This window comes from Protopterus annectens, chromosome 3.part0, assembly GCF_019279795.1.
Source record: "Protopterus annectens isolate FY-2018-M chromosome 3.part0, PAN1.0, whole genome shotgun sequence".
NCBI classification, from domain to species: Eukaryota; Metazoa; Chordata; order Ceratodontiformes; family Protopteridae; genus Protopterus; species Protopterus annectens.
In genome coordinates, this window is record NC_056731.1 from 1,843,025,986 (window position 1) to 1,843,046,408 (window position 20,423).

Here is a 20,423-nt window from a genome sequence, read left to right on the forward strand (position 1 = left end):
TCTCTAATCTGATCTCCCCATATAAAAATCTTAGTACATTACGCTCAGCTAATAAGCTTCTAATTGCCAATATTAAATCTAATAACAAAGCTGGAGACTCACTCTTTTCCAATGTTGTGGGTAGATCCTGGAACAAGCTTCCTAGAACACTCACTTCTCTCTCATCTATACCACTCTTTAAGAAACAGCTCAAAGATCACCTAAAAATACATTGGCTTTGTCCCTGCTTGAAGCCCGACTGAATCATACTCATCGTCTTATTTCTCCTCCCCCTTTTCCCCCCTCCTCCTGGGCTAGTGCCCGCCTACATTTCTTGAATAATTATTAGCTAACCCTTTCTACTACTTGTATTTTCCTGCCTGATGTTCATCGTGTTACCCTGCTGCAGTCATCACACTTGGGGTTATCTTGTCGTCAGGCGGTCATGCAGTCGGCCTGTTGGGGAAACTTTTCTTGCCTCAGACCAATGTCAGAAAAAGTTAACAATTGTATTTCTTGTGGGAAGCAAATACCTCATAAGGATTTTCATTCTTACTGTATACCTTGCCTAGGCCCAGACCACAAAGTCACTAGTTGTCGTTTTTGTGCTAGGTTCAATAAGCATACTATAAAAGACGCTTTGATTTCGCATGACACTTCTTCTGTAGAAAATTTAACTACACAATGCCGTCGGAGCAACCGACTACCGGCATGCACAAAAAACGAAAGGATAAAGACAGGCAGCCTAGACCCAAGCCAGACTCCAAGGCCTCGGCTGGGCCGGTCTCCGGTTCACCAGTTTTCAGTGAGGCTCCTACGCAGCCCCTGGCTACCACAGATTTGGAACCCGAGACCGCTTCAGAGCCTTTGGAAGAGAGTGCTAGGCCGACGCAGCCATTTTGTTTAGCCCCTACCAACGACACTGCAGAAAGAGATGTCGATGCTGCAGAAACACCTTCGGTTTCTGAAGGTGTCTTCAGACCAACGACGCTCACCATAAAAACGTATCCTAAGCTTAAGACTCCTATTAAACCAAAAAAGACTGCACTTCAGTCTCCAGTTCAAGGCCCCATGCCTAAGAAACAGATGCTTAAAATGGTGGAAAATTTGATCTCTTTAATCAGGGGTTCCCACCACCCCCCCCCCCGACAAAAGGCCTAGACAAGACGAAGATTATGCCTCCTCTGATCAAGTGTCTATTTCCTCAGGCTCTTCCGAGGACCAAGATTACACTTTTCACCCTTATGAAGATTCTGATGCTGAGGATTCCATTCCCTCAGCTTCTCCCCCTGACGACTACTCATTTGGGGAAACTTTACACACTATGAGGGAATATTTTCACTGGGAAGGTCAGGACTACTCTGACTCAAAGAAAAGGCACTGAGAGTTTCTTTTACTCCCCCAGCACAGACCTCTTGCCATCCCCCCAGTTTTAGACATTGTGGATGATGTTTACTTAGAATCTAGTTTGAATCCAGATTCTCTGCCTCCTGCTCCAGCCAAACCAGACAAATATTATAGAGTGCCTGACTCCCACAAATTCCTTTATAAAAGCCCTGTTGCTGATCCAGAGACCATCTCCCAGGGTCCCAAAGGGGCTAAGGCTTATCCTGTACCCTCTGAAAGGGACTCCAGAGCACTAGACAGGTGGGGGAAAACGGTTTACACCTCAGCCACTCTAGCTATGAGAGCACTAAATTGCCAATTTCACATGCTAAAATATCAGTAATTTCTGATGTCTCAGTTAAGACAAAAAATGAGCACACTCCCTCAACAGTCTAAACTGAAAGAAATGCAGGATCTGTTGCATGCAACTGAACAGGTGGGCAAACATACTTTACAATGTGGATTTGATTCTTTAGAGGCTTCCTGCAGAGCAGCTGTCACTGGATTTGTTATACGTAGGCATGCTTGGTTAAAGGAACAAACTCTGCCTGATCATGTTAAAGCAAAGCTTCTAGATGCTCCCTTACAGCAGGATGTCCTATTTGGAGTTAAAGCAGAAGAAGTCTTAAAAAAAATGGAGGATAAGGCAAAATCTATGCAGTCAAAGATTTTATACAGGTACAGCCCTCTCGCTTCAGCAGAAATTGGCCAACAAAAAATTGGTCCTTTCCAGCTACTGACAGACCACAGAGGGGTAAATACAGACACCCAAGAGGCAGAGGGCATCCACAAGCCCAATACAAACCTCAACAATGGGGCACTGCAACACAGAAGGGAGGTGAAGACAGGCCCCAAACTACTAGAAGGCAAACTCAATGACTTACATCTCATATGGCCAAGCAACACTCTCTTGGCAGCTCCCTTGGGAGGAAAACTAGCACTTTTTTCAGACAACTGGCACATCGTCACAAAGGACAAATGGGTCCTAGACATAATTTCACGAGGATACAGATTCCATTTCCACACCTTGCCAACGAAAAGAGGAATGCCAAACCTGCCACAAAATCAATGGGCAGAGGCACAAAAACAAATTACAGCTCTCATGGACATGAGAGCCATTCAACTGGTACCTACACAGGAGCAAGGCCAAGGATTTTACTCAAGACTCTTTCTAGTCCCCAGAAAGGACAATGCCTGGAGACCAATTCTGGACCTTTCAATTCTAAACACCTTCTTACAAGTACCCAAATTCAAGATGCTAACACTACAGCAGCTTCTTCCCATGTTGGGCAAGAAAGTATGGCTAGTAACGTTGGACCTCAAGGAGACATACCTGCATGTCCCTATCAGACAAAGTTGCAGAAGATACCTCTGTTTCATTGCAGGTTCAACCCATTACCAATTCTCTGCACTGCCCTTTGGCTTATCCACTGTGCCCAGGGTCTTCACAAAATGCCTGGCACCAGTAATTGCATACTGCAGACAAAGGGGAATTCAAATATACCCATACCTGGATGATTGCCTCATCCAAGCAGAAAGCAAGGACATCCTCTAACAACATCTGGCTTTTGTAAAACATCTTCTAAGTTGCCAGGGGTACACAGTAAACGAAAAGAAATCAAAACTAGTATCCTAACAAAATATGACATTCCTGGGTGCCAGCTTGAATACAACGGCCCAGAAGGCTTATCTGATGCCAGACAAACAACTACAACTGACTCAATATTTCAAAACAATGGCAACAAAGACCCAACTCCCTGCAAGAAAAATTCTGCAGGCCTTGGGCTTCATGGCATCTTGCATACTACTAATACCATTTGCAAAGCTGCATATGAGGAAATTACAGTGGTACCTAAAAAGCGTATGGTCTCAACACAGCCACAGCTTGGACACAATGATATCTCTCATTCCCTGCCTTCAACAAGAGTTTCTATGGTGGTTACAGGCATGTCACCTCAACAAGGGTCAGCCTTTCACCTTGCCCCCCGCCAAGCAAACTATGACAACAGATGCATCGGACTACGCCTGGGGGGCACACATGGCAGGACAGTGGGTTCAAGGCATATGGACTGCAGATCAAAGGAATCTGCACATCAATAAAAAAGAAATGCTAGCTGGACAGAATGCCCTGACAGCCTTCAAGAACCTATTACATCCAGGACAACTTACAATAAGGACGGACAACACCACAGTAAAGTGGTACATAAACAAACAAGGGGGCACACACTCCTACCCCCTATGCAGGCAAGCAATGACCTTGTGGGACACAGCACTGGCTTACCAAGTTCAGTTACAAGCTCAATTCCTGCCAGGAAAAAAAAAAACACATTGGCAGACGACCTCAGCAGAAGCATCATGGATCCCCACGAGTGGAAACTGGATCCACAAGTATTTGCAATGATAACTCAAAAATGGGGCCTCCCAGACATAGACCTGTTTTCCAGCCCCCAAAACTATCAGCTAACAAACTTTTGTACAAGGACACTTCAGCATCAAGCTTGGAAAGTGGACGCACTCTCATTCAGTTGGAAAAACCTGACAGTATATGCCTTCCCTTCACTGCCTCTTCTCACAAAGGTGCTTCTGAAAGTCAGAAAGGAGAGACCACGACTGATACTCATTGCCCCAGACTGGCCACGCCAGCACTGGTACACACTGTTAAGGAATATTGCCCAGGGCCCACCTTGGATTTTATCACAAATTGCCCATTTGCTCACACAGCAAAACAATCAGATTCTACACAGCCAACTCAAAACCTTAAATTTGGCTGCATGGCAAATCACCTAAGCATCCAGCCAGCTCCTCTTCCTCAAGCAGTTATGGATGTTATTCTGGAAGCTAGGAGGCCCAGCACCAGGAAGGTCTACTCGAACAAATGGAAAAGGTTTTGCACCTGGAACCAAGCTAAAGACCAAAATACCCTTCAGCCTCACATGCCTCAGATTCTACAGTATTTAACTGAGATGTTGCACAAAGGACTTTCTTTTTCATCCATTAAAATCCATGCATTAGCTATTTCAGCCCACTACAACACGGATCCACCCTTATTTTCACATCCAGTTCTAAGGCAGTTCCTCAGAGGGGCAAAAAACATTAGGCCCCCCCGGGAGAGCACCTACACCAACATGGGACCTCAATTTTGTTCTGGAAAAACTTACGCTACCTCCCTTTGAACCAGCTTTCCCTGCTGATCTAAAGTTTATATAATGGAAGACTGCCCTGCTGCTAGCAATAACTTCAGCCAGAAGAGTCTCAGAGCTGCAGGCACTAATGGCAGTGGAACCTTTCCTCATTTTCCATCAAGACAGAGTTTCTCTACGAACTAATCCTTCCTTCATGCCTAAGGTGGTATCCAGTGTGGCTTTAAATCAAACCATCCACTTACCCACCTTCTTTCCAAATCCACAGAACAAAGGTGAAAGACTCCTGCATTCCTTGGACATTCACAGGCAACTTTGTTACTACTTGGATAAAACTAAGGTTTTCAGAAAATCTGACTAACTCTTTGTATCCTATGCTACAGCTTCACAAGGGAAGGCTATATCAAAACAGACCATTTCCAAATGGATAGGGCATTGCATTCGTTTTTGCTATACCCATCATGGAAAACCAGTTCCTGCTACCATAAGGCCCCACTCTACCAGGGCAACAGCTACATCTACAGCTTTCCTCAGGGGGGTCCCAACCAAGGAGATTTTGGAAGCTGCATCTTGGAGTTCAGTACACACCTTCACCAAACACTACTACTTACCACTTTACTCTAAGACTAGAGCTGGCTTCGCCACTGCAGTTCTGCAGGACCTTCTAGCCCCCCCAACCCTCTTTGATTCCTCCTCCCATCCTTAGCTTTGGAATTCTACCCAAGTGTGATGACTGCAGCAGGGTAACACGATGAACATAGTACAGTTTTGTACCTACCATAAATGTAGATGTTCGAGTGTACACCCTGATGCAGTCCAGGTTACCCTCCCTCCATCCCCTCTGATCTAACTGACTAAATCTTTATAATACCTTCCTGATGTATTTGCTTATAGCTGGAGGGATGCTGTGTTTGTGCTAAATTTCTTAGATTGGTACTAATTACTGACCACCTTTTTGGGGGCACCTGACATCTGGGACAAGAAAAACTGAAGAAAATGGTGTTGGATGCATCTTTTATACCCCTGGCGCACTGACATCAGGGAAGAAGCGACAGCAGCCGACGCTGGACCAAGACTTTGGAATTCAGGCCGACTGCGGGACCACCTGACGACAAGATAACCCCAAGTGTGATGACTGCAGCAGGGTGTACACTCGAACATCTACATTTATGGTAGGTACAAAACTGTACTTTCTCTTGCTCCTTCTTTGACTTACTGATTGCTAATTTTCAAATGAATGTTAATGTTCAAATTACAATATAAACTGTTGCTTGAGTGTACCTGAAATCTACTAAAGAGTTAGGACTTGATTGTTTCTCAAACCTATGCTAAGTCTCTGTACATTGTTCACACAAATATCTTTTATTTTTTTCTAATCATATCTTGCTATGTAACTGAAGCTAGTCATTTTTTTTAAGTATTGTATGCTGTAATTTACTCATGCTTGGAGCTTTTCTCCCCGGGCCTCTGCTGAAAATGGATATGTATCCAGCTAGACTAGCCCGGTCAACAAATATAAAATAAATACATTTCTGTATAGGTATTTTCAAGAATCCATAACACTTTAAAATGGTCTGGCTTCTTGATGGCAGGGTTTGGGATTCTGACTCCATATATGTACTAGTAAATATATCTTCAAATGCTTCATCACTGGAAGAATAGTTAAGAGTTTTGATTTTGGCATGTGCAGAAGTACCCTGTCCTTAAATTCCCATTCAAAAAGTGTGTTTTTTATTCTACTGAGGGTATAATTGATTGAGAAATCTACTGAAATCCTCTGGTGAGGAGCAGATGATATGGTGTCTTCAGTGCCTAACACATAACTAAGTGGGGAAGACATGTGGCTTGCATAGGCCAGTTATTCTATTTCTGAGTCAGAGGCATTAGATTCCTTATAGGGGATAGTTCTCTTTCTTTTTTTGAGGACACATTCCTGGTACTGAAGCTTCTTCTTAGGATGGCTGCACATTCTGAAAGAATAATACAAAAGTGTTGGCATTGGCATGGAGGGATGTTCATCGTGTTTCACTGCTGCAGTCACTACACTTGGGTTATCCTGCTGTCAGACGGTCTCGCAGTCTGCCGTCAGGCGGTCCTGCAGTCGGCCAGAGTTCCAAAGTCTTGGTCCGGCATTGGTTGCTGTTGCTTCTTCCCTGACATCAGTGCGCCAGGGGTATATAAGATGCAGCCGACGCCATTTTCCCCAGTCTTTCTTGCCGCGTGGTGCCCGAAGCAAAAGCAGTTCGCAAGTGCCGGTCTGCCGACTCCTGAGATTTTCAATTTGAATTTCAGAACCGAAGTCTTCAATAAAGCTAAGTACCCCGTTGGGGAAACTTTTTCTTGCCTCAGACCGATGTCAGTAAAAGTTAACAATTGTATTTCTTGTGGGAAGCAAATACCGCATAAGGATTTTCATTCTTACTGTATTCCATGCCTAGGCCCAGATCACGATGTCACTAGTTGTCGGTTTTGTGCTAGATTTAACAAACGCACTATTAAACGTCGGTTTGATTTTGCTCGCCATTACTTTGGCCGAAGGTTTAATTATACCATGCCGTTGGAATGACCGATGACCGGAATACACAAAAAACATAAAGATAAGGATAAGGACAGGCATCCGAGGCCCAAAACTGATGATGAAGCCTCTTCTAGGCCAGTTGCTGGTTCTCAGTGAGGCGCTTTCGCAGCCCCTGACACCCGTTACCTCAGAGCCACAGGCCGCCTCCGACTCCCACGTGGAGATGTCTAGGCCTCTGGATACTCAAGGTGTTGGGCCTATGGGAAACTAACCCTTCAGATGGGTCTGGAGCCGCTGAGCAGGCATCGGCTTCTGAGGGTATTTTCAGACCTTCACAGCTCACCATAAAAACTACAGCCAAGTCTAAAACTCCATTAAAGACAAAGAAGCAAGTACAGCATTAACCTGGACAGGCCTCCATGCCTAAAAAACAAATGCTCAAAATGGCCGAAGATTTAATTACTCTGATCAGGGGTTCCCATCCTCCTCCTGATAAAAGGCCTAGGCAGGATGCAGACTATGATTCCTCTGACTAGGTTTCCATTTCTTCAGATTCCTCTTCAGACCAAGGATACTCCTTACCCCCCTATGAGGACTCCGATGTGGAAGAATCAATTCCTTCAGCCTCTCCTCCTGAGAATTACTCTTTTGGCAAAACTTTACATACCATGAGGGAACATTTCCATTGGGAGGGCCAGGATTACTCAGAATCCAAGAAAAGGCTCAGAGACTTTCTTTTATTGCCTCAGCACAGGCTCCTTGCTATTCCGCCAGTGCTAGATATTGTGGATGATGTGTTCTCTGAATCCAGCTTAAATCCTGATTCTTTGCCCCCTGCTCCAGTCAAGCCAGACAGGTACTACAGAGTCCCTGACTCTCACAAATTTCTTTATAAAAACCCTGCTGCTAACCCAGAAACTATTTCCCAGGGTCCCAAAGGGGTAAAGGCTTCCACAGCTAAAAATCCAGTTCCCTCTGACAGGGATTCTAGAGCATTAGGCAGATGGGGGAAGAAAGTTTACACTTCTGCAACTTTAGCAGTGAGAGCTCTAAATTGCCAGTTTCACATGCTTAAATACCAGCAATATTTAATGTCTCTGTTAAAACAGAAAATGCTTACAAGTTCAGAACATCCTGACTATAAGGGAAATGCAGGATTTATTGCATGCGGCTGAACAAGTGGGGAAACATACTCTGCAATGTGGTTTTGATTCATTAGAGGCTTCTTGTAGAGCAGCAGTTACAGGATCTGTGATTCGAAGGCATGCTTGGTTAAAAGAACAAGGTTTACCTGATCATGTTAAGGCAAAATTATTGGATGCTCCTTTACAGCAGGATATTTTATTTGGTGTTAAGGCAGAAGAGGTATTAAAGAAAATGGAGGATAAGGCAAAATCTATGCAAACAGTGAATGATTTCTTACAGGTACAGCCACCTCGATTTAGCAGAAATTGGCTTCAAAAAATTGGTCTTTTCCAGTGTCAGACAGACCACAAAGAGGCAGATACAGACACCCAAGAGGCAGATCTCAGCCCCAAGGCTCTTACAGACCATGACAGTGGGGTGCTTCTACCCCAAAAGGAGGTGAAGACAAGTCACAACCTTATAGGAAACAGTCCCAATGACTTCCCCCTTCAAATGCCAAGCACTTACCTTTTGGCAACTCCCTTAGGGGGAAAACTAGCACTTTTTTTCTCAAAATTGGCATATAATCACCCAAGACAAATGAGTTCTGAATATTGTGTCTCAAGGTTACAGGTTCCACTTTCACACTCTACCAAGGCTAAAAGGAATCCCAGACCTGCCACAAAATCAAGGGGCAGAGGCACAAAAACAAATTACTGCCCTCATGGACATGAGAGCTATTAAAAAGTGCCACAACAGGAACAAGGACAAGGATTTTACTCAAGACTTTTTCTGGTCCCCAGAAAGGACAAAGCCTGGAGACCCATACTAGACCTTTCTACTCTAAATACTTACCCGGATGTTCCGAAATTCAAAATGTTGACACTACAGCAGCTTCTACCCATGCTGGGCAAGAAGGCTTAGCTTGTTACTTTGGACCTCAAAGAGGCATACCTGCATGTCCCTATCAGACAAAATTGCAGAAGATACCTCAGATTCATAGTTGGTTCAATGCATTACCAATTCTCTGCACTGCCCTTTGGCTTATCTACTGCGCCCAGGGTCTTCACAAAGTGCCTGGCACCAGTAATAGCATTTTGCAGACAAAAACGAATTCAAATATACCCATACTTGGACGACTGCCTTATTCAAGCAGAGAGCAAGAACATTCTTCTAAAGCATCTGGCATTTGTAAAAAGGTTGCTAATTTGCCTGGGGTACACAGTAAACGAAAAGAAGTCAAAACTAGTGCCCTCACAAGAAATAGTATTCCTGGGTGCCAGCTTAAATACAACGGCCCAGATGGCTTATCTCACGCCAGACAAGCAAGGACAACTGACTCAGTACTTTCAATTGATGGCAACAAAAACCCAACTCCTTGCAAGAAAAATTCTGCAGGCCTTGTGATTCATGGCATCCTGCATACTACTAATTCCATATGCCAGACTGCATATGAGGGAATTACAATGGTACCTAAAAAGTGTTTGGACTCAACACTGCTACAGTTTGGAAGCAGTAATACCACTAATTCCCTGCCTACAACAGGAGTTTCGATGGTGGGCACAGGCATGTCACCTCGACAAGGGACAGCCTTTCTTCTACCCACAGCCAGGCAGACACTAACAACAGATGCTTCGGATTATGCCTGGGGAGCACACATGGCAGGAAAATGTATTCAGGGAAAGTGGGCCGCAGACCAAATGCATCTTCACATCAATCAAAAAGAGATGTTAGCTGTGCAAAATGCTCTAACAGCTTTCAAGGACCTTCTGCATCCAGGACAACTATTACTTAAGACAGACAACACCACAGTTATGTGGTACATAAACAAGCAAGGGGGCACTCATTCTTATCCCCTATGCAGACAAGCCATGACCTTGTGGAACACAGCTCTAACTTATCAAGTTCATCTGCAAGCTCAATTCCTGCCAGGAAAGAAAAATACTCTGGCAGACGACTTAAGCAGAAACATCATGGATCCTCACGAGTGGAAATTAAATCCACAAGTATTCAGCATGATAACGCAAAAATGGGGGTGCCCAGACATAGATCTTTTTGCCTCCCCAATGAATTGCCAACTACAAAAATTCTGCACAAGGACTTATCACGCACAAGCATGGAAAGTGGATGCTCTCTCGTTCAACTGGAAAAGCCTAAAAGTTTATGCCTTCCCACCACTGCCTCTCCTTTCAAAGGTACTCCTAAAAGCCAGACAAGAAAAAACACAGATGATCCTGATTGCCCCAAACTGGCCACGCCAGCACTGGTACCCAATCTTAAAGAACTTAGCTCAAGGCCCACCATGGATTTTACCTCAAACTCCACACCTTCTTCCTCAACAAAACAATCAGATCCTGCACAGTCAGCTCAAAACCTTAAACCTGGCTGCATGGCAGATTCCTTAGTCAAGCAGACAACACCTCTCTCTAAAGCTGTTATGGGTGTCATTTTGGAGGCCAGGAGGCCTAGCACCAGGAAATCTTATTCAGAAAAGTGGAAGAGATTCTGTGCCTGGAACCAGGCTCAAAGTTTTGACCCTCTTGTCCCAAATATTCCTCAGATTTTACAATACTTAACTGAGATCCTGAACAAAGGACTATCCTTTTCATCCATTAAGATCCACGCCTCTGCCATCTCGGCTCATTACAACACAGATCCTCCTATTTTCTCTCATCCATTGCTAAAACGGTACCTCAGAGGGGCTAAAAACATAAGACCGCCCCGGAGAGCACCAACACCAACTTGGGACCTCAATTTTGTCTTGGAAAAACTAACTCTACCTCCTTTTGAGCCAACCAATTCATCAGATTGAAAATATGTGTCATGGAAAACTGCTCTGCTTCTGGCAATAACCTCAGCACGAAGAGTCTCAGAGTTACAGGCACTAATGGCAGTGGAGCCTTTCATCATTTTTCAGCAAGACATGGTTTCTTTAAGAACAAACCCTTCATTTATGCCTAAGGTAGTATCCAGTGTGGCTCTTAACCAAACTATTCACCTGCCAACTTTTTATCCAAATCCCCAGAATAAAGGGGAGAGACTTCTGCATTCATTGGACATACACAGACAGTTACATTTCTACTTGGACAAAACAAAAGCTTTCAAAAGAAATGAGCAATTGTTTGTAGCATATGCTGCAGGATCACAGGGAAAGGCTATTTCAAAGCAGACCATTTCAAAGTGGATAGGACACTGTATCTGTTTCTGATACACACAGCATGGGAAATCTGTACCTAGTCACATTAGGCCACATTCCACCAGGGCAACAGCCACTTCAACTGCCTATCTTAGAGGAGTACCTACCAAAGATATCTTGGAAGCTGCAACTTGGAGTTCAGTGCACACCTTTACCAAGCATTACCAGTTGCCTCTTTATTCTAGATCCAGAACTGGCTTTGTCTCTGCAGTCCTGCAGGGCCTCATAGCCACCCCAAATCCTCTATAGAACCAGCCACCCAGCCTCAGCTTTGGGATTCAACCCAAGTGTAATGACTGCAGCAGTGAAACATGATGAACATAGTACAGTTTTGTACCTGCCATAAATGTAGATGCTCAAGTGTCTTCACTGCTGCAGTCCAGGTTACCCTCCCTCCATCCCCTCTATCTTAGCTGGGACTTATCTACACTTTTCTACCCTATACTACCTATGTGGTGTATTTGCTGGTAACTGAAGTTTTTGCTTTTACTTTTTATGTATGTTTTATTAACAATATGTATTGCCTACCTATTTGGGGGCACCTGACATCTGGGGCAAGAAAAACTGAAGAAAATGGCATCGGCTGCATCTTATATACCCCTGGCGCACTGACGTCAGGGAAGAAGCGACAGCAACCGATGCTGGACCAAGATTTTGGAACTCTGGTTGACTGCGGGACCACCTGACGGCAGGATAACCCAAGTGTAATGACTGCAGCAGTGAAGACACTCGAACATCTACATTTATGGTAGGTACAAAACTGTACTTTTGTGGTTGGCATAATGGCTAAGGTGCTTACCTCATAGACACAAGGCACAGGGTTTGATTCTCCCCTTTAGTCACTGTCTGGATAGTAGTCTGCAGACTAATTGCCTAGCATTTACTTTGAACCTATGAACAAAATATTGAGCCAATGTCATTAGATACTGAGAGAGGGCCTGGGAGTAAGGGTGAGTGGATAGTCATTGCTGAGGCAAGATGAATTACATTGATTACAGTATATATTCCACCAAAAAAGTAATGAAACACAATATAAAGACTATTATGGGAGAAGTTGTAGCCTTTAATCAAGGATTTATGGCAGTGATTAGTGGTTGGGACACTTTAGAAAATAAGGAAACTGTTTCTGGAAAACCAAAATATCACAGAATACCAGCTGAAGGCAGACACTTACAGAAATATATAAATGTATTTAGGTTTACTGATGTAATGAAACTAAGACAGAATAATGTAGAGTTTACATATTTTTTCAGCAAAATATGGCTCTTGGGCAAGACTAGATAGCTGTTACATAACAAAAAAATAATGAAACATTGTATGAACCATAAAAATCTACCTTGTCACAATGTTCGGCCATGCACCTATAAAAGTTAAGTTTTTGTAAGCAAATAAAAGTCTTTTGTGAGAAACATTGGCATTTTTTGATATTACTTCAGAAAATCAAGCAGTTTAACAACTGGTAGATCCATCATTAATGAAATTATGTTAGATGTGAACCTAATGGGTTGGGAGAATGGCCTAATGGTTAAGATGTTTGCCTTATAAACACAAGGTGCAGGGTTTGAGTTTCCCAAGGGATAATTGGCTAGGCTTAAAATAGCTCACAAGGGCAATTAGCTTAGTACTAACCTATAAGAAACAACAAGTAGTAAAGAGTTCACAAAGGATCGGGATATTGCAAATTGAAGATTAGAAATGTGATCACAATGAACACAAATGAGATATGGAATGATAGTCACAGTAAATAAGAAGAACACAACAGATTGAAGAACAGCTGAAAGAAGCTAGAAATGTCTATGCAGGAGTATTTAAAATATGAATAAACATTGAACAGTGGTTTTAAAGCAACTATATTTTGACAATAACCTTTGAGCAACCACACTGTTTTTTCAATGCCTGCGGCAACAAAAAGTAGAAAGGATGATATCAAAAATCAGTAATTATTAGAATGGTAGGAAAGACATGAACCTGAGAATGGCATGCAGGAAACAGATATTTGAAACAATTACAAGTTCCTCAATTAGTTGAAGCAGAAAGAAGAGTGTTAACATCAAAAATAAAGGGAAATGAAATTAAAGAACCAATGAGAAACCAATATACAGAGAAAACCCTGGAAGTGATGGGTAATATAGTAATGTTAATAGGTTTGGTTGCTGAAAAAAAGTGTTTGACAGAGCGAGTTGGGAATTAATGAAAATATCCTTTGAGGCATTTCCACAAGCATGGACAACAATATCTAAATACTATAGAGGAGCTCAAGCTAGGATGAAGTGTGGTGGCAAGTTTCTTCAACATGAATTAGACAGTGGTGTCTATTTTCACCATTATTTACTTGAGTCATTAGCCAGAAATGTAAGACAATCAACTACAATTGGAAGTAAATGAAAAAATACTGACAAAATAGCCCTTTTTGTGGACAACACAATGTTATATGTTACCAATCCAGGATAAGATATAAAAATTATATTTCATAAACTACAATATTTTTGCTAGTACAGTAGGATATAAAGTAAACAAAGCAGAAACAAATACTATAGCAATTACTTATGCTCCAACACATATTTTGGCAGACCATTTCCCCTTTCTGTGGGATTATGATAAGATGAGATACTTAGAAATTTGGTTGAAATGGTATGTTGAACAAGCAGCTACAAAAATGTGGAAATAAATTACTCAAAAGACTGTAAGATAAGACAAGACTATGGAAATTGTTAGTTTTGAACATCAGCAATAGGACATAAGTGATTAATATGTTTTAAGTCCAGTTTTGTTTTATTTTGGACTGGTTTATATGTAAAAACCAAGAGATCAGCTATGAAAGAATACAAAAAAGAAATTAAAGATTTGTTTTGGATAATAAAATTAAAAGAATGAAGTAGAAAAAAAGTAACATTAATAAATAAACAGGGTGGTTTGGGGCTTCCGGACTTGGAGGCATACTATAAGGCCATATAACATACATTAATATTTTTTGATTCAGAACTTGGAATATATGCCCAAATAGAAGCACATGGTAGGTACGGTGCCCTAAGAGACAACAGCAGAATCACATGTTGGCAGATTTAGGAAAGGAATATAAAGAGTATTACACACAGCCTCACCAAGAGGATCACTGGTCTCAAACAGATGCCCTATGCAGCTCGACTGAAGAAATTACAGCTATACTCAGTTGCATACCGCCTACTCAGAGGTGATCTCTGCCTGACATACAAGGCCATGTTCAACCCAGAATTGATGGACATGCTCCACCTAAAGAAAACCTTATCCCCTCGAGCCACACACTCTAGGAATCTAAACCTCACCACACAATAAATAGGATGTGTTGGAGGGATAGATTCCTGTCCCAGAAACTTCCCATGCTTTGGAACAAGATCCCAATCTATATTAGGCAAAGCTCCTCGCTAACACTCTTCAAAAGAAACCTTGACAAGTGGATGTGAAACAGAAAGTTTACCTCGGGGATCACTTCAGTGGCTCTGCTGGACAGAGGCACAGGGAACTAATCTAAGGGGGTGGCGAAAGCCAACACATTCTGACTAGGCTTATAAATGCCTTCGAGCAGATAGCCTAGCCTAGTACCTACCTATGAACCTATATACATAAAGTCAGTAAGCAAGTCTTTACCTCAAAGAATGTTATACATTGGAAAATTAAAATAAAACCAGCAGGTTAAACTATCTATAGTAATAAGTAAGACACAGAAGAAAATAAAATGAGGATTTGGAAAAGAAAGAACATAGAACCAAAATTTTAGAAGCAAGTAATAAAAGGTGATAAGATAATAAAATGTGATGACACTCCACAAAAGTTTGGGTTATTGAATGCAGATTAATGCGCATATACAGGTCTACTGTTAGAGTTGAAGGAAGATGTTCAGAGGCCGGATATTAAATTTGTTAAACCACAAATAACAGATTTTATAATTAAGGCCAGAACAGAAATGGCAGAAAGGAAAAAATTAATAAGTACAGCATATAAGTATATATTAGATTTGTGAAGACAATACAGTATAAAATTAAAAAAATAGGGTGGAGTTAATGATTAAAGATATTACAGTTGAGCAGTAGACAGAAATGTGTCTTATCCCTATATATATATACATGTCAGTCTTTGCACAAAGTTTATATTATTATTATTATTATTATTATCATTATTATTATTATTAATGAATTTATTTTGGCTTGTATTGTTCACCAGGAAGGCCCCTTTTGAGTGGAGGCCCATACAGAAAAGCTCCACATAAATAAAGTTAAACAGCAATATATTTTACTGTCATACTTACATTCTATGCAAATACAAATACATTATATTTACATAACAGTAATACCTAAGACATTATACATTAGTACATAATAGTAAGACATAGCAAAACAAAAATGCTCCTGAACACACCTCTCAACCTCTTAGAGCAAGAAATCTGGACAAAGCCATAAATAAAAGTGGGGCAAAGCCCCCAAAATAGGTACAATTTTTAAATATTGCTTTGACAAACTTAGAAAGTTGATAGATTGCATTAGCATGAATTTTTCTGAAGGTTATGAAGTCTGAAACTCAAATGGTCTGACATTATTTTCTAACTTCAGTCTTTAATGATTTGCTGCTAATTTGCCAGAAAACTACAATTTTATGAAAAACGGACCAAAAATATGAGGCAAAAATCTGGACATTCTGCAAAAATCTGTACGGTTGAGAGGTATGCTCCTGAACACACTTAATACACATTAGAAACAGTACATTGTAAGAGTGTTTAAACAATGCTACAGTGTCACTACTGTGGAGGTTCAACATAATTTTAAATACAGGACTTGTTATGGTGGAAGTGATAGCTGGTAATCTTATCCTGAAGTGTATACTCCTATGAGACTTGAGTGGTCCAGAAAGATATTATTGGCAGCATATATTCTGAGATTGTATGGAGTTGCTTCAGTACAAAAGTGAATTGACCAATAAGCTAATTCTTAAACTTGGAAGATAATTTAACCTCAGTATAGGCATGTTTTGCTGAGATGGTGTAAAGTAACATATACTAAAGAAGTGAAACTGTTGCTTTATTTGGTGTTGATTGTGGCTAAGAAAGCCACAACTAGATAATGGAAAACCAAGACAAAGCACCAACAAGAGAAATAAAAAAGATGATTACAGAGATTAAAATGGAACTGAGAACTATTAGAGATCAGAAACAGAATTCCATAGTAAAAAAACAGCTATGTGGGATTCTGTAATGGTAACCGAACTTAGATGACATTGGCATGGAAAAAAGCAGCTAAGATGTATATTTATCTAATGTACTAGACTGTGATACAAGGTATAAAGCCACTCGTTCAATTTTAAGATTCGTGTACAATAGTGAAAATAAGTGAATTAAAAAACACCACGACACCGGACACAGAAATAAGATTAGCGCTTTTGTTTATACTAAATTGATAAACTTCATCAGATACATACAAAGGTAACTTGCCATTGTTTTTTAATTCACTTGTTTGGTTTGGTACTTTGATTCAATAGTGAAAATAAAACAGTATGGTCAATAGTTAATTCCTTATCTGAAATTATATTGTAAATAGTTAACTTGTGTGTTTAAGTGTTTCTGTTTAAGGAGCAATGTTAAATTAAACTTTATATTAAAACTAGATAGAATACATGTTTGTGTTGTAAGGACAGGCACGCTTAATAATGATGATTTATTGAAATTTAAATGTAAGCTTGGTTGTTTGACATGAGGTAGTTTATTAATATGATATAAAAATATAATTATAAAATTGATGTATCAGGAATCAGTGCTGAAATAATAAATACACCATGTATGAGGATTCTACAGTATGCAAAAATAAAAATGTGTGAATCTAAGTGCGTGTCTATTAAAAGAGAAGAATTTCTCTCTCTAGGGTTTCATGAAAACCCAGGTCACATCATGCTTCATACTTGTCCAGCTATGCAAGGAGGTCTTAAAACTATCAATCCTTAGGACACAGAGTTCTGCTCCCTGGGACATGAACTTTATATTGCAATGGCTCCTTTGAATTCAGCACATTGACCAGTTTTCCTTACCCTGGAAAAAACTATTCTTTGTGGCCATCACTTTGGCCAGAATAGTCTAGCTCCAGGCTCCCAGGAGCTCCCATTTCTATGAAGTATTCCATAAAGACAGACTTCACCTAAGGAATAACACCACCTTTATCCAAAAAGTAGTCTCAGTGCTGAGCTGTAAACAGTCAAATCAACTGCCATCTTTTCCCTAAACACTCAGAAAAAAAAGGAAAAAAATGATTTTTCCATTTACTTGATGCCTTAAGGCAACTGATATACTACATTTAAAGAAATAAACAGTTTAGACAAGGGGACCAACTATTTCTCTCAATCCATCCAGTTTAATGGAAAATAGCTACTATAAGGACAAATGGTACTTAAAAAGATAATGTCACAGGTTGGCAAAGATCTGAAAAATAGATTGTAAATTTAATAACAGTAGATAGTATAAGTGCATAGGAATGAATCGGTAAATAATACATGTTTTCTTTTCTTTTGTTCCTTACAGTCAATCATGGATCACATGCATCTCAAATGCAAATGCCATGGCCTCTCTGGAAGTTGTGAGGTGAAGACATGCTGGTGGGCCCAGCCAGATTTTAGGGTCATTGGGGACTACCTGAAAGATAAATATGATAGTGCATCAGAGATGATAGTGGAAAAACACAGAGAATCCCGAGGCTGGGTAGAGACTCTTCGACCAAAGTACACCTTCTTTAAGCCTCCAACAGAAAGAGATTTGGTTTACTATGAAACTTCTCCAAATTTTTGTGAGCCAAACCCAGAAACTGGTTCATTTGGAACCAGAGACAGGATCTGCAATGTGACCTCCCATGGCATAGATGGATGTGACCTTCTTTGCTGTGGCCGAGGACACAACACAAGGACTGAAAAGCGGAAAGAGAAATGCCATTGCATCTTCCACTGGTGTTGTTACGTGAGTTGCCAGGAATGCATACGAGTATATGATGTGCACACATGCAAGTAGTCAGCACAGCCTTCAGTATGGATCACTGAGCATGTATCTTAAATTGTTCTGTGGTGCCTATATAAAAATACAGAAAGGATATAGAAATGTTCAAAATACACCTTCAAAAAAAGAATCACTGGTTGACCAGACTAAGTCAGCTTCTGAGAGTTTTCCAGAAGCAACTTGAAATACAACTGTTACTAAAAAATGCCTAGTGGCACCAATTTTAGGAGACTTGGCCTGGTAGTCTTCAGCTTATAACAGCAATTTTGTTGAATACAAGAACATTCCAGGGGATCAGTGTTGTTCGTATTCTGGATTGTTCACCACACTCTGAAGAAGGTGTATACTACTGAATACTGTATAGTGACACAACTTCTTACAAGAAGACTTACTGACAGTGAAGTGGGAGCAAGTCCAGGAAAGTACTGCCCTGAAACTATTAAGATATAGGACACCAAATTCCAACCAGACAGTTTAAGTACTGATTATTGTTATACAGTAAGGGTTTTATCTGAATTATAATGTGATTTTGGTTTTACCTTGAAGCAGAAACAAAATGTAATATCTCCCACAAGAGCTAATTGTTCACTAATACACAATGCTGAACAGTGCACAGCCACAAGTCTTACAAGAGGTGCTAGGGCAGTTACCACACAGTATCGTTGTGACAAGAACTGGATGTTGATTTGAATGTTGACATTGACCTAAACTCTTGAAGGCAATGCAGTGATAATTCTCTAGAAAGTTTCAGCTTCTAATTATTTGCCAGGTGAGGCAGTTCCAGTGAAACCAGATGCAGTGTAATATAAACTCCATCCTTGACCATGTAAAGGCACAGCTATAGTACTTTCATTTCAGAATTAGATGTGAAATGTGATTTAAGTCAAATCATAATGATTTGAAGTTATTTTAAGGACTAAGTTTATATGGGAAATCTGTAGAAACCCTTATCCCATTGGTTTCAAGAGATATTCTATATGCTGCAAACCCTTGTTACTCTAAGGTGATGCCTCTGCGTGAATATTGTGATTGTGCATGTGTAAGTATATGCACGTGTGATTTACACACAGATATTTAATGTGTATGAGTTTGGGGAGGGAGAGAGAGAGACAGAGAGAGAGAAAGTGTGAGAATGGGGGGGGGGGGTGAGATGAATGAGTATTTCTGGATAACAAGCAGCAGAAAGGATCAAGTATATGTCATTCAGCACATGTTAACCATCATGAATGTTGAATGACCATGCCTCTAAATCAACAAATAAGAAGCCTCATTTAACAATTTGTGTTGAAATGTCATCTATCACTACCCATCTGGAAATGAACAATGTTCACCAGTCAGACATTGAAATATTTTTTAGCAAGTAATAATCAATATGTCACACAGAAAAAAAATATTTTTGTATGCTGTGTTACTGATTATGAATGAAAATGAAGGAATGAGTCTGTTTTATTATCATACTCAAGCATTTAGTGTGTCTGAGACATTACAGTCACGTAATATCATCTTACAGCATGTAAAGAAATGTTCATTCTAAGTAGTCGTACAGCTATGCTTCACTCCAAGCAGCATTCTGTGCAAGTCAGCTTAATGAAAACTGCCAAATGGCATTTATCCTTCAAATAATGTAGTACAGTGACAATTATTTTGAATGGAGGCAAATAGAAGCTGCAAAAATATATATAAAAGTCTTACATTTGTGTGTGTGTGGGGGTGACTGATCCTATGCCAATATTTCAAATATCAAAACGTATTGCAAAATACTTTAGGCAACACAGATTCCACACTATTGTTCACTACTGTTTTGCACCAAAGTAGAAGCCATAAAAAGGCAGAATGCACGATTCAACCAAGTTCTCCTTTTGTCAGTTAATTTTATTATTGTGCTTTGAGAGATACTGGCTGGTAAGTCTTTATATCACCACTATTATGAGTATTTATATTAATTAATCCCCAAATTTCTTCAAAAAACATCGACTTTGTCAGACTGTCCAATAGTATGCCAAGGGGAAGGATTACTCAACTGACAGAGACTTGAATCTGCTACTGATGGAGCGGATTCCTAGAAAAGTTGTACTACTG

At 40.6% G+C, this 20,423-nt stretch overlaps 1 protein-coding gene across 1 annotated transcript in view; it reads left to right on the forward strand.

The window, feature by feature from the left end:
• The window catches only part of WNT3A (Wnt family member 3A), a 461,598-nt gene extending 442,183 nt beyond the window's left edge, over positions 1-19,415 (forward strand). The window contains exon 4 of the mRNA XM_044066035.1: positions 17,880-19,415. Coding sequence (XP_043921970.1) covers positions 17,880-18,359 — 480 coding nt within the window. The 3' untranslated portion in view covers positions 18,360-19,415. The remainder of the gene's footprint in view (positions 1-17,879) is intronic.
• Positions 19,416-20,423: the final 1,008 nt, after the last annotated feature.